At 39.9% G+C, this 14,061-nt stretch overlaps 1 protein-coding gene across 3 annotated transcripts in view; it reads left to right on the forward strand.

Annotated features, from left to right (window-relative positions):
* Nucleotides 1–14,061, forward strand: part of LOC126236967 (uncharacterized) — a 128,726-nt gene that overhangs the window by 62,922 nt on the left and 51,743 nt on the right. For all 3 annotated transcript variants that reach the window (XR_007545015.1, XR_007545016.1, XM_049946681.1), the window contains one exon: nucleotides 9,505–9,685. Coding sequence is in view for 1 of the 3 variants with exons in the window: in XM_049946681.1 (XP_049802638.1) it covers nucleotides 9,505–9,685 (181 nt within the window). In the remaining 2 variants the exon portion in view is untranslated. The remainder of the gene's footprint in view (nucleotides 1–9,504; nucleotides 9,686–14,061) is intronic.

Genomic DNA, 14,061 nt, shown 5'->3' on the forward strand with positions numbered 1-14,061 from the left:
TTTTTAAATAAATGTTCTCAGTTGTCCCCTAATTTTTTGCTCTAAGACTTTGCCTTTGAAAATCTTTTACAGAAGAATATCACATGTGATAAAGTGTCCAGTGATTTTCTTCCCCCCCCCCCCCCCCTCATAGTACCATCTCATTTGTTTTACTGTCTGTATGTCAGGACATTCCATGCAAAGGTCTTCACAAGTCTTTCCTTAGTTCGATACTTATATGTTTCTTAAGCAAAAGATTATTCTTATATGGAAAGCATTCTTGGCCACTGGTATTCCTCTCTTGATTTCCTAGAGATACTTGTTTTTTTTTCCTCCACAGTGCTACAGAAATAGCAAAATTCATTTATTTCCTCATGTTTCTTACTGCCTGTTTTTATGTAAGTCTTATGTTCACCTACTTTCTCACCTATAACTATGACTTTTATCTTCTTGGCAGTGTGGTTTCAGTTGCATGAGACTGCAGTCCTGTGTGTGTGTGTGTGTGTGTGTGTGTGTGTGTGTGTGTGTGTGTGTGGTCTATTGTTGATGAAGGCCTTGAAGGCCTTAATGGCCAAAAGCTTTAATTGTGAGAGGCTTTTTGCTGTGCCTATCTCTGACTTGGCATCTCCACTATATGGCGAGTAGCAAGTTTCCTTTTTTTGATATTGTTACATTCCATCCTGTATTTTCCATTGTTTGACTTTTGTCTTCTTAGTATTTATTTTCAGTTTGGTTATCCCTTGATTTAGTTCTTTCTGTGAGTGTGCAAATCTGAGGCAGTAAATCTGCATACCATGAATTTTGATTCCAGTCATCTCTCGTTTCGTTATTGCTACTATCTCCTCAATGAACACATTAAATAAGGCAATAGAGGACACCACTCTCCAATTCCCCTCCTGATTTCTGCTTCTTTCTTGCCATCATTAATATCTAGTGCAGTACTTTGACTTTTGCGTATAGTCAAAATTAGTTGGCTGTTCTTCCAGTCAAAATGTCCTTGCTTCAAATGATAGTTCCCATCAACCAAATCAAACGCTTTCACTAGGTCAGTAAATGACACACGTTTTCCAGTCAACCACATATAATGCTTTTCCTAAGCCAATAAATACTACATATGTTTTCCTGTTTACTTCTAATTTCCATTCCAAAATTTGATGTTGTGTCAATATTGCCTTGCTTGTTCCTTTCCCTGATCTGAAGCTGAACTGATGATTGGCTAAGTTCCAGTCTTTTCTTTTTAATCCCCTCTTTAACCATTGACAGTAATATTTTTGATGCAGGTGGCAGAAGAGCTGGTGTTCTATATCTAAGACAGTCCTTTGTACCTGCTATCTTGGGTAATGCAATAGTTTGACTTTCTCTTACAGGGTGTATACGACCCGGGACATCCGCGAGAAAACCGGGAAAAACCCAGGAATTTTTACATCCGGGAGAAAACTGGGAAAAACCCGGGAATTTTTCATTGTTTGAGTTTTCAGTTGCATTTTTGTGATTTTGACTGATAAGAACGGATACTGTAACAAAGGATATTATTATATCCCACTACTGCAGAATAATACTGCAGCAATAAAACATGAATGAGAGAAAAAACGAAAACAAAACTTCAATTGCAAAGGAAATGCCCCATATACGGTAACAAAACTCAGTGTTCATACAAGCATCTGCTAACAGCAAACTGTGTCAAAGGCTGTAAGAAGACTATGCAGTGCTTTGTAACAACAAATTGCCTCTGATTAGCCAACTGTTTACGTTAGATTCGTTTGATCACCTACGAGTGGGCTCGTGCCCATGCACAGTTGAGTCACATATGACTAGTATCTTCTCTCACTTCTGGCTGCAGAAATGTGACCTTTGGCTGTGAAGTAGTGGCAGCAAGCAGCCAGATGCTCCCTGGAAAAATTTTACTGGTGCGTCAAAGCTGCCAGATTCACGCATGCGCAGTGGGCCCGGATCTTGGGGCGGAGGGGGGCGGGGTCGGTAAACTCGTATTCTTGAGGAAAAAAACCTTGTTTCACAAAGTACCTAGCATCCAGCGCACATTGGTCTATCGATTATTCATATTATTTTAAATGCATCCCTGTTGGTTTTTAACCATTTTTGAACACATTCAAAATTGTTTTCTGAATGAATCTACGAGGATAATTCCAAAAGTAAGGTCTCCTATTTTTTTATAAGTACATAGATGTGTTTATTTCTACAATGGTTTACATCAGTTTACAGCTTGAACATTTAGCTATTTTTCGACATAATCACTATTTCTGTCAATGCATTTTTGTAAACACTGTGGCAGTTTTTGTATGCCCACATCATACCAGCTTGCCGCCATGCTGTTCAGAAAATTATGAACCTCTTCTTTCACTCGTCATTGGAGGTGAATCACTGGGACCATAATTAATGCTGACAGGTACTGAAAGACTCTGAAAAAACTCAAATGGACAATTCAGAACCGGAGAAGAGGAATGTTGAGCAAGGGTGTAAACATTCTCCATGACAATGCTCGCTCACACATTGCTCAGCAAGCCGTTACTCTGTTGCAAAAGTTTCAGTGGAACATAATCACCCATCTACCCTGTAGTCCTGACTTGGCGCCCAGTGACTATCACCCGTTCCCTAGGTTAAAAGAACATTTGGCCGGAAAGCGATTCAGCTCCAACAATGAGGTGAAAGAAGAGGTTCATAACTTTCTGAACAGCATGGTCGTGAGCTGGTATGACATGAGCATACAAAAACTGCCACAGCGTCTACAAAAATGCATCGATAGAAATGGTGATTATGTTGAAAAATAGCTAAATGTTAAAGCTGTAAACTGATGTAAACCATTGTAGAAATAAACAGGTCTATGTACTTATAAAAAAAAAATAGGAGACCTCACCTTTGGGACTATCCTTGCAAGTTGATTTCTGAATGCGTGCATAGTGTACGTGATGTCTCTGACAGGGGAATCCTTGTCGCATCTAGAAATAAACTTTCCTGCCCACAAAGAGGGATGGGGCTATACAAGCTGAGCGGAATAAAACCAAATGGATGAATGCCAATCGTTGTTTGTTTATGTGGTTCACTGAGTTTGCGATGATCAGCATTGTCATAATTACTAGCAAAACCCATAAATTTAGACTACCAGCGTGGAAATAAATGACTAACAGGAATAACAGGTAAGAAAGATTACATATTATCTTCTTGGAGTATCCAAGACGATGAAATTTTGACAGGAAATTTTTGGTCACATTGCTACACTAGTAAGGGCCAGTTGTACAGTCCCCGGCCAGCAGCCGCTTAAGTTCTATTCTGGGAGTAGCGTGGAAAACGCGTTACACAAACACGTAATAACACTTAACTGGAGAGTAATTGCAGGATAACTAAACTGGTGATTGTGGCAGGGTTAGTGAAGTTAACCAGAGAATAAGTTTTGACAATGACAGGAATAGTTACAGAATTAGGGATGACAAGATTGTTTGTTAAAACGGGGAAGTAGAAGAAACTGGGACATCACACAGATCATGAATGAATATTATTCCAAATTTATTTGAAAATTTTGTACTACTACTTTTCGATCTCGTGCTTGAGAAACTGGAGTGTATGAATGAAATGTGAAACTGCTACCTAACATAAAGCTTTTTGCTTGTAGTAGGGCTAGTAGCCATTTGATATTGGTACTTCACGAATTATGTTCTGTCGTGGTAAAAAAATGACCTTTTGTGCCAAAACAGTGTTGTTTATTTGGCGTGTGTTAAAATTGCTGACTATTAGAAAGACCTATTTTGTTTTATCTAGCAGACAGTTACAAAATAGATGTAATCAGATCGAGAAACCCCACCAGTCTTGGGTACTATTTGTATTAACAGCTTTTTCAGTATTATACAGCGACATTTCGATTTTTCATGTACCTTTCATGGAAAGGAAAGCATGCCATGTAAAGCTGTAGCAACATAACAGGGTGGAGGGGGGGGGGGGTGGAGGGAGGGAATGCTAGGACCTAAGGATTAAAGAAATGTGTACTGTCTTGCGTATCTCTTGTCTTTACAGGTTTTATGTACTCTAAATGTAATTTCATGTTACACAAAACAGCAAGTAAAGAAATTTGGCTTTTATTAATCTTTTCCGCTGAGAGAGTCAATTTATTTGAAACGAAGTGTTTAATTCCACACTAGTGGCTAGTTTCAAGTGTTCACTGCATTTCAAGTGCACATTTTCATCTACTAGTACGTATGGCATTATGCCATAATAAAGAGCCAAACATGAGATAATACAGTGCTGGTACTCCAAGAGAATTTGCATCCAGAAAACCACACTGAAAAGCTTAATATCAGGTTTAAGCCTACTTCATTGGGAATCTGGACATGCGATTGTGCACTTTAGTATGGTTCACAAAATTCTGATGCCCTTGGAGTATCCTCTGATGTCTTGTTTCTTTTATGACATAATGTAATATCTTTTAATGTTTTACACGTACAAACATACGGGCTTCCTATGTCGTTGTAGCTGCACAAGTGCGGTTACGCCTGTTGTCTGGCGCTCTCTGGCGACTGCTGAAACTAACCTATTGCTAACAGGTCGCTGGAAAATATTTGGAATGGCGGTTTGAAAAGTGTTACTAACAAAGTATACTTCCTTTTACGCAAAATGAAATAAGTGTGAGAATGTACAATTAATTTCTTAATCTCAGAGCATTTGACTCTCATTTAAAAAATAACTCTTTGATGATAAGCCATTTAGAAGAATTTAGAGCCCAGAAGATCGGACATTTAGGTAGTTATTAAAAATTTTACTGGCACATTTGTGTGATACATCTTAAAGTGCAACACGCACAAAGAGTATCAACATTATATGTGAAAGCTATGCTTTTCTTGTTGCGACACTCTGTATATTAATTATGATTAGCTTTTGCCGTTTGTGTGTTTGCACTACTTAACAGAGATGTTGCTATTGGCTGACTACATCATGTGTCCTATGCTCTGAATATCCGCTGTTATCAACTGGCGAGATCATGTGACATGAGCTAGAACTGGCTTACAAAAGTGCATCGCAATCTCGATTTCAATGCTTTGGAAAGTAGTGTGCGGTGATTGGTGGAATTTGAATTTATACTTTTGTAGTACGAAAATAAGCAGCGTACATGTTACTACACATCGAAGATCTTTCCACAACTTGTTTTTTTTCCCCCTGTGAGATTTATTTTCTAAAGTGCCGGGAAATTCTACGCCAGTATATAAAACCATAACCATTCAAAGGGTTGATACGTTTTACAGTTCCGAGGGAAAGTATAATGTCACTTAACTCATCCAGTATAAAGTGTATTTTTAACCGGGAATTTTTTTTTCCTTGTCCGCGTATACACCCTGCAGCTCAATAAATACTATATATGTTTTCCTGTTTACTTCTAATTTCCTTTTCAAAATTTGATGTTGTGTCAATATTGCCTTGCTTGTTCCTTTCCCTGATCTCGAGCCAAACTGATGATTGGCTAAGTTCCAGTCTATCTTCTTTTCAGTCCCCTCTTTAACCATTGACAGTAATATTTTTAATGCAGGTGGCAGAAGAGCTGGTATTCTATATCTAAGACAGTCCTTTGTATCTGTTATCTTGGGTAATGCAATAGTTCGACTTTTTCTTATGTCAGCTAGTGTGATTCCTCCCATATAACATTTAGATAACACAGCACACAACTGTGTTGTAAGACTTCTGCAAGGATGTCATCTACACCCAGTGCTTTATTTGATTTTAACGTGTTTAGTGCAAGGTGGATCTCTTCTTTCGTTATCAGTGGTCCGTTATTGTTTTCAATCAGTTTTTCATCTTCAGTAACCTCCTGTAAACTTTGTTTTAGCATACCTGTACAGGCGCCTGTCACTTAAATCTCCTATGTCAAACAGCAACGTTCCATTTTTTATCTCTCACTATGTTACTCATGGTTCTGTCTGTGCTGCAACAGTTTAATCTTCAAATAAGCTTCATCTTCTTCCCCATATTTAAAGTCGTGTTCTATTTATTTGCTAATTTTGCCCAGCCACTTTTCTTTGAACAGCACATTGTTGTTATGTTTTTTGAATGGTTTATATTGATTCAGGCACTTTAAGTCTTTTCCTTTTGTCACATTTTGTCAGTGAGTTCAGTTATTTCTGGGGTCATCCAAGGCCCTGTTTTCATTATTCCTAATTAGACTGTCATATTTGACTTGGTATCATCCAAGCTGGTTTTTTCTGTGTCTGATTCCATTGTTGTATTGGTGAATTCTTGCGCAACCTCTGCTTCCATCAGTTTATATATTGCCCATTTTGTTGGATATTTCAGCTAGTGCTTCTTAAATTTGATATTATATCTTACCACAACAAGTGGTTACTATCTATATTAGTGCCAAGGTAACAGTGAGTACATTTTACTTGATTCCTGTACCTGTGTGTCACTATTATACAGGGTGTTACAAAAAGGTATGGCCAAACTTTCAGGAAACATTCCTCACATGCAAATAAAGAAAAGATGTTATGTGGACATGTGTCCGGAAACGCTTAATTTCCATGTTAGAGCTCATTTTAGTTTCATCAGTATGTACTGTACTTCTTCGATGCACCATCAGTTGGCCCAATTGAAGGAAGGTAATGTTGACATGCGACTCATTGCTCTACAGTACTAGCATCAAGCACATCAGTACGTAGCATCAACAGGTTAGTGTTCATCACGAACGTGGTTTTGCAGTCAGCGCAATGTTTACAAATGCGGAGTTGGCAGATGCCCATTTGATGTATGTATTAGCACGGGGCAATAGCCGTGGCGCGGTACGTTTGTATCGAGACAGATTTCCAGAACGAAGGTGTCCCAACAGGAAGACGTTCGAAGCAATTGATCAGCGTCTTAGGGAGCACGGAACATTCCAGCCTATGACTCGCGACTGGGGAAGACCTAGAACGACGAGGACACCTGCAATGGACGAGGCAATTCTTCGTGCAGTTGACGATAACCCTAATGTCAATGTCAGAGAAGTTGCTGCTGTACAAGGTAACGTTGACCATGTCACTGTATGGAGAGTGCTACGGGAGAACCAGTTGTTTCCGTACCATGTACAGCGTGTGCAGGCACTATCAGCAGCTGATTGGCCTCCACAGGTACACTTCTGCAAATGGTTCATCCAACAATGTGTCAATCTTCATTTCAGTGAAAATGTTCTCTTTACGGATGAGGCTTCATTCCAACGTGAAAATGTTCTCTTTACGGATGAGGCTTCATTCCAACGTGATCAAATTGTAAATTTTCACAATCAACATGTGTTGGCTGACGAGAATCCGCACGCAGTTGTGCAATCACGTCATCAACACAGATTTTCTGTGAACATTTGTGCAGGCATTGTTGGTGATGTCTTGATTGGGCCCCATGTTCTCCCACCTACGCCCAATGGAGCACGTTATCATGATTTCATACGGGATACTCTACCCGTGCTGCTAGAATATGTGACTTTACAAGTACGACACAACATGTGGTTCATGCACGATGGAGCTCCTGCACATTTCAGTCGAAGTGTTCGTACGCTTCTCAACAACAGATTCGGTGACCGATGGATTGGTAGAGGCGGACCAATTCCATTGCCTCCACGCTCTCCTGACCTCAACCCTCTTGACTTTCATTTATGGGGGCATTTGAAAGCTCTTGTCTGTGCTCGTATTGTGGATGGCTATGATACAATATGCCATTCTCCAGGGCTGATCAGGGATTCCAGGCGACGGAGGGTGGATGCATGTATCCTCGCTAACGGAGGACATTTTGAACATTTCCTGTAACCAAGTGTTTGAAGTCACGCTGGTACATTCTGTTGCTGTGTGTTTCCATTCCGTGATTAATGTGATTTGAAGAGAAGTAATAAAATGAGCTCTAACATGGAAAGTAAGCGTTTCCGGACACATGTCCACATAACATATTTTCTTTCTTTGTGTGTGAAGAATGTTTCCTGAAAGTTTGGCTGTACCTTTTTGTAACACCATGTATAATCAGTTTCCCATTACCACCAGGTGTCTTCCACATTTAGCATCTTCCCTTTGGAGCTTCATGATGTGTTTTGTTCACAAAATTGTAATATTTTCTCACCACTTGAATTCTCAATCCAAACTTGACAGGTCACTTGTGGTTCTCTTGTATGCCTACCAACACATTAAAATCACCCATTAGAATAACATTGTCTTTAGTTTTTTTCTCATTTCCATTAATTCTTCAGTGGGATTACTATAAATGTTTTCTGTTTCATCTTCATTAGTATGCGTCATTGGTAAAGACACTTGAATTATAACAATAATGTCAAGTGGGCTAGCTTTTGACTTTGTAATTAATATCCTATTACTGGACTCTGAGAATATGAATTGAGAATACAAATTAATTTTCTGGACTAATGAGCAGCAATAATTTTTGTATAGGTGTGTTGAACACATTTGTGGTCATGCATTTCTCTTGTCAGCATTATAGAATTTAGGCCTGTGATGGTATGTGTTGGTAACTGTTAATGGTCTGAACTGTTAATGGTCTTGATATCTCAGCTGCCATTCTTATTTATTTATTTATTTAAGTTATGCTGGGACCTTCTGGCAAATCATGCCTACTTCTTTGTGCCCCTGTAACATCTTACAAATTTTATTATTTAGCCAGTTAGCAAATTTCCTCATTACTCCTGAATTTCTTAAAAAGGCAGCATTGACTTATTGAAATTGAGTGGCACCATAACACCCCACCGAACCTCCTTCAAGGTTAACTGCTGTTGATTCTGTTAAGCACGAACGGTATTCTGATGAAGGATAGCGAATATGCATACTATGAAATCTGTACTGTCCAAACCTGAGAAAATGTTTCTGTTGTGTAAAGTGTGTTAAAACTTTAAACAACCTGGTTCCTATACTTCTGTGAAATTGTCTTCTTATATTAACAGAACATAATTTTTATACTGGAATTAAATTAGCATTAGGTGTTATGTCTCCCCAGTATACAGGAAAGGAAATTTATAGATTAAAAGGTGATAACATTTTTGAACACATGTCCATTGATAAGAAATTGCTGTACTCTATAGAGATGTTAATACTGAAGAGTTCATGATGATAATTTAAGAAGAATAATGTTGTGTATTATTAACCTTTTAATGTAAAGCAAACTTTGATAACCATTATATGTGTAAAAAAAAAAAGGGGGTGCGGGGCACTCTCTCATTTGCCACAATTTTATGTGAATGAACGAGTGAGTTGCAGTAATAATTTGTGATGTCTCCTATATGTAGGCTTGAGACATGTGAATCAAAATTCACTGCTGCAAGGAGAAAAAGTTAGACACATTGTTAAGGTGTTTCCGATTCAGTTTCTCATAATTATATTTTATGAAGCTTGCATGTAATAAAGTTACCAGTCAGTATATCTTAATGTAGTTTATTTTCTGATTACTTTTACAAATCATTTGTTTCTGAATCTAGTTTACAGCTAATGACATGAGAAAAGATTGTGTTCCTTCAAAGTGTGTAATTTTTGTTCCACTGCTGTGTGACTGGGTGATATTCTTCTTTTTCAGGGAGAGTTTCAATGAAATGACTAGTGCCAACAAAGTACGATCTGTGGCTCGCAACCTGGAGCAGTTAATAGAGGAACTGCCTATATTTCTTATGAGGCTGGAAGAAGTAACAGCTGCCCTTGATGATAGATTGGAATGGCATGAATTCAAATTTTGCTTTAAAGTTGGAACTTCCAAAGTGGTGAGTGTGTGCAGTATCATGCACAGTAGTACTTAAAACCGACCAATGAGCATTTTCAACCTTCAGTCATAATTATAGAATTATTTTAAGAACTAAAATAAACATATTATTCAACAGGAACTTGATTACAGTAGAAATATGGTTGCATTTTTTTGTACAAATTAAATGAAGTGATTAAGCTAGTTTGTTTTAACTTTTCTTCAGTAGAAAGTCTTTGTGTTACTTTACAAAGTTATATTTGAGAAACTCTAATCGTAATTCCATATTGTTAACTTATCAGACAGCAGAAAAAGACAGCCTGAATGGTTGACTGTAAGATTAAACAATGGTTAACCCAGGATGGAATAATAATAATAATAATAATAATAATAATAATAATAATAATATGGAAAGGATAGATTGCTGCTTATATTGTGTTAGGGAGCGTTGAATCATGGAATGGCGTAATGAAGAAGAATGCTCAACTTTTAAGCTTTTGCACAGAGTCCTCCAAGCACAACTCACATGTGGTCACTGTCTCCGGGAACTGGGCCCCAAGTGCCGGTTGTCTCCTCTATCCCCCCTCCAAAAACTGTGTGTGTGTGTGTGTGTGTGTGTGTGTGTGTGGGTGGGTGTGGTTTTTTTTTTTTTTTTTTTTTTTTTTTTTTTTTTTTTTTTTTTTTTTTTTTTTGGGGGGGGCGGGGGGGTCTTCTACTCTATGTGGTGAGTACCAATTTATCCCTTCCCTGTTGTTGACTGTAAGAGTAATTTCATAAGACAAACTGATCATCAGAAATGGGGCTCAAAGTAAAAGTAATTTAGTACATAAAAGACGTACACCAATAGATGATTCAAATAACCAAAACATGGAATGCTCATCCTCCTCTTCTCGAATACTGAACATATGTTCAAACTTCAGTTGTAAGTGCAACTTCTGCTAACATATTGGGTATATTGCAAGTTTCTTTAAACCGACCAATGTGTGTAGCACAGAAGCATGTAAAAGAAAACAGCATTTACACTCGCCTTCAAGCACCAGCTCTTTTTCAGCAAAAGTATGTACACACACACACACACACACACACACACACACACACACACACACACACAGGCACCCAATTGCACACTCCCATGGTTGTGGTTGTGTGTGTGTGTGTGTGTGTGTGTGTGTGTGTGTGTGTGTGTGTGTGTGTGTGTCAATGTGAGAATTTTTGCTAGAAAGGGAGCTAGTGCTTGAAAGTTAGTGTGAATGCTGTTTTCTGTTATGTCTTTCTGGGCTCCACACATTGTTCCCCTATTGGATGAATGGTCGCCTAGCTCCCTTATTTTACATGCTGCTCCATCCTGGAATTTCTATTGATCCCGTCTTCGGTGAATGGTCGCCTCTCCCTTATTTTACATACTGCTCCATCCTGGAATTTCTGTTAATGTTATAATGTTTTTTAAAAAGATATTTGGTAAGAGGAAGCACAATAGTGCCAGATTATATATATATATATATATATATATATATATATATATATATATATATGGTTATAATAGAGGGAAACATTCCACGTAGGAAAAATATATCTAAAAACAAAGATGATGTGACTTACCAAATGAAAGTGCTGGCAGGTAGACAGACACACAAACAAACATAAACATACACACAAAATTCAAGCTTTCGCAACAAATTGTTGCCTCATCAGGAAAGAGGGAAGGAGAGGGAAAGACGAAAGGATGTCGGTTTTAAGGGAGAGGGTAAGGAGTCATTCCAATCCCGGGAGCGGAAAGACTTACCTTAGGGGGAAAAAAGGACGGGTATACACTCGCGCACACACACACACATATCCATCCACACATATACAGACACAAGCAGACATATTTTTTTTCCCCCTAAGGTAAGTCTTTCCGCTCCCGGGATTGGAATGACTCCTTACCCTCTCCCTTAAAACCCACATCCTTTCGTCTTTCCCTCTCCTTCCCTCTTTCCTGATGAGGCAACAGTTTGTTGCGAAAGCTTGAATTTTGTGTGTATATTTGTGTGTCTATCGACCTGCCAGCGCTTTTGTTTGGTAAGTCTCATCATACTTTCGAAGGCCAGACATACCAACAATTAAAGGGAACAGCCATGGGTACCAGGATGGCCCCCTCATACGCCAACCTATTCATGGGTCGCTTAGAGGAAGCCTTCTTGGTTACCCAGGCCTGCCAACCCAAAGTTTGGTACAGATTCATTGATGACATCTTCATGATCTGGACTCACAGTGAAGAAGAACTCCAGAATTTCCTCTCTAACCTCAACTCCTTTGGTTCCATCAGATTCACCTGGTCCTACTCCAAATCCCATGCCACTTTCCTTGACGTTGACCTCCATCTGTCCAATGGCCAGCTTCACACGTCTGTCCACATCAAACCCACCAACAAGCAACAGTACCTCCATTACGACAGCTGCCACCCATTCCACATCAAACGGTCCCTTCCCTACAGCCTAGGTCTTTGTGGCAAACGAATTTGCTCCAGTCCGGAATCCCTGAACCATTACACCAACAACCTGAAAACAGCTTTCACATCCTGCAACTACCCTCCCGACCTGGTACAGAAGCAAATAACCAGAGCCACTTCCTCATCCCCTCAAACCCAGAACCTCCCACAGAACCACCCCAAAGTGCCCCACTTGTCACAGGATACTTTCCGGGACTGGATCAGACTCTGAATGTGGCTCTCCAGCAGGGATACGACTTCCTCAAATCCTGCCCTGAAATGAGATCCATCCTTCATGAAATCCTCCCCACTCCACCAAGAGTGTCTTTCTGACGTCCACCTAAACTTCGTAACCTCTTAGTTCATCCCTATGAAATCCCCAAACCACCTTCCCTACCCTCTGGCTCCTACCCTTGTAACCGCCCCCGGTGTAAAACCTGTCCAATGCACCCTCCCACCACCACCTACTCCAGTCCTGTAACCCGGAAGGTGTACACGATCAAAGGCAGAGCCACATGTGAAAGCACCCACGCGTTTTACCAACTGACCTGCCTACACTGTGAAGCTTTCTATGTGGGAAGACCAGTAACAAATTGTCCATTCGCATGAATGGACACAGGCAGACAGTGTTTGTTGGTAATGAGGATCACGCTGTGGCTAAACATTCCTTGGTGCACGGCCAGCACATCTTGGCACAGTGTTACACCGTCCGGGTTATCTGGATACTTCCCACTAACACCAACCTGTCAGAACTCCGGAGATGGGAACTTGCCCTTCAGTATATCCTCTCTTCTCATTATCCGCCAGGACTCAACCACCGCTAATTCAAGTTGCCGCCGCTCATACCTCACCTGTCTTTCAACAACATCTTTGCCTCTGTACTTCCGCCTTGACTGACATCTCTGCCCAAACTATTTGTCTTTGAATATGTCTGCTTGTGTCTGTATATGTGCGGATGGATATGTGTGTGTGTGTGTGTGTGTGTGTGCGCGCAAGTGTATACCTGTCCTTTTTTCCCCCTAAGGTAAGTCTTTCCACTCCTGGGGTTGGAATGACTCCTTACCCTCTCCCTTAAAACCCACATCCTTTCGTCTTTCCCTCTCCTTCCCTCTTTCCTGACGAAGCAACCATTGGTTGCGAAAGCTAGAATTTTGTGTGTATGTATGTGTCTGTTTGTGTTTCTATCGACCTGCCAGCGCTTTTGTATGGTACATTCCACGTGGGGAAAATATATCTAAAACACAGATTATGTGAAACTTCCTGGCAGATTAAAACTGTGTGCCCGACCGAGACTCGAACTCGGGACCTTTGCCTTTCGCCCGCGAAAGGCAAAGGTCCCGAGTTCGAGTCTCGGTCGGGCACACAGTTTTAATCTGCCAGGAAGTTTCATATCAGCGCACACTCCGCTGCAGAGTGAAAATCTCATTCTGGAGACAGATGATGTGACTTACCGAACGAAAGTGCTGGCAAGTCGATTTTTTTCCCCACAGAACTGAGCTAAATAACTTGCACCATCTCTGTTTACACTTACAAAACTACTGTCAAAAGTACCAACACAATATTCTCCAAAAATTATACATATTGGTACAGATTGCGAATTCTTTGCAGATGAATGGAAAAACTGATAGAAGCCGACCTCGGCGAAGATCAGTTTGGATTCTGCAGAAATGTTGGAACACGTGAGGCAATACTGACCCTACGACTTATCTTAGAAAATAGATTAAGGAAAGGCAAACCTACATCTCTAGCATTTGTAGACTTAGAGAAATCTTTTGACAATGTTGACTAGAATACTCTCTTTCAAATTCTGATGGTGGCAGGGATAAAATAAAGGGAGCGAAAGACTATTTACAATTTGTACAGAAACCAGATGGCAGTTACGAGTCGAGGGGCATGAAAGTGAAACAGCGGTTGGGAAGGGAGTGAGACAG

Source organism: Schistocerca nitens, chromosome 1 (genome assembly GCF_023898315.1).
Source record: "Schistocerca nitens isolate TAMUIC-IGC-003100 chromosome 1, iqSchNite1.1, whole genome shotgun sequence".
In the NCBI taxonomy this organism is placed as follows: domain Eukaryota; kingdom Metazoa; phylum Arthropoda; class Insecta; order Orthoptera; family Acrididae; genus Schistocerca; species Schistocerca nitens.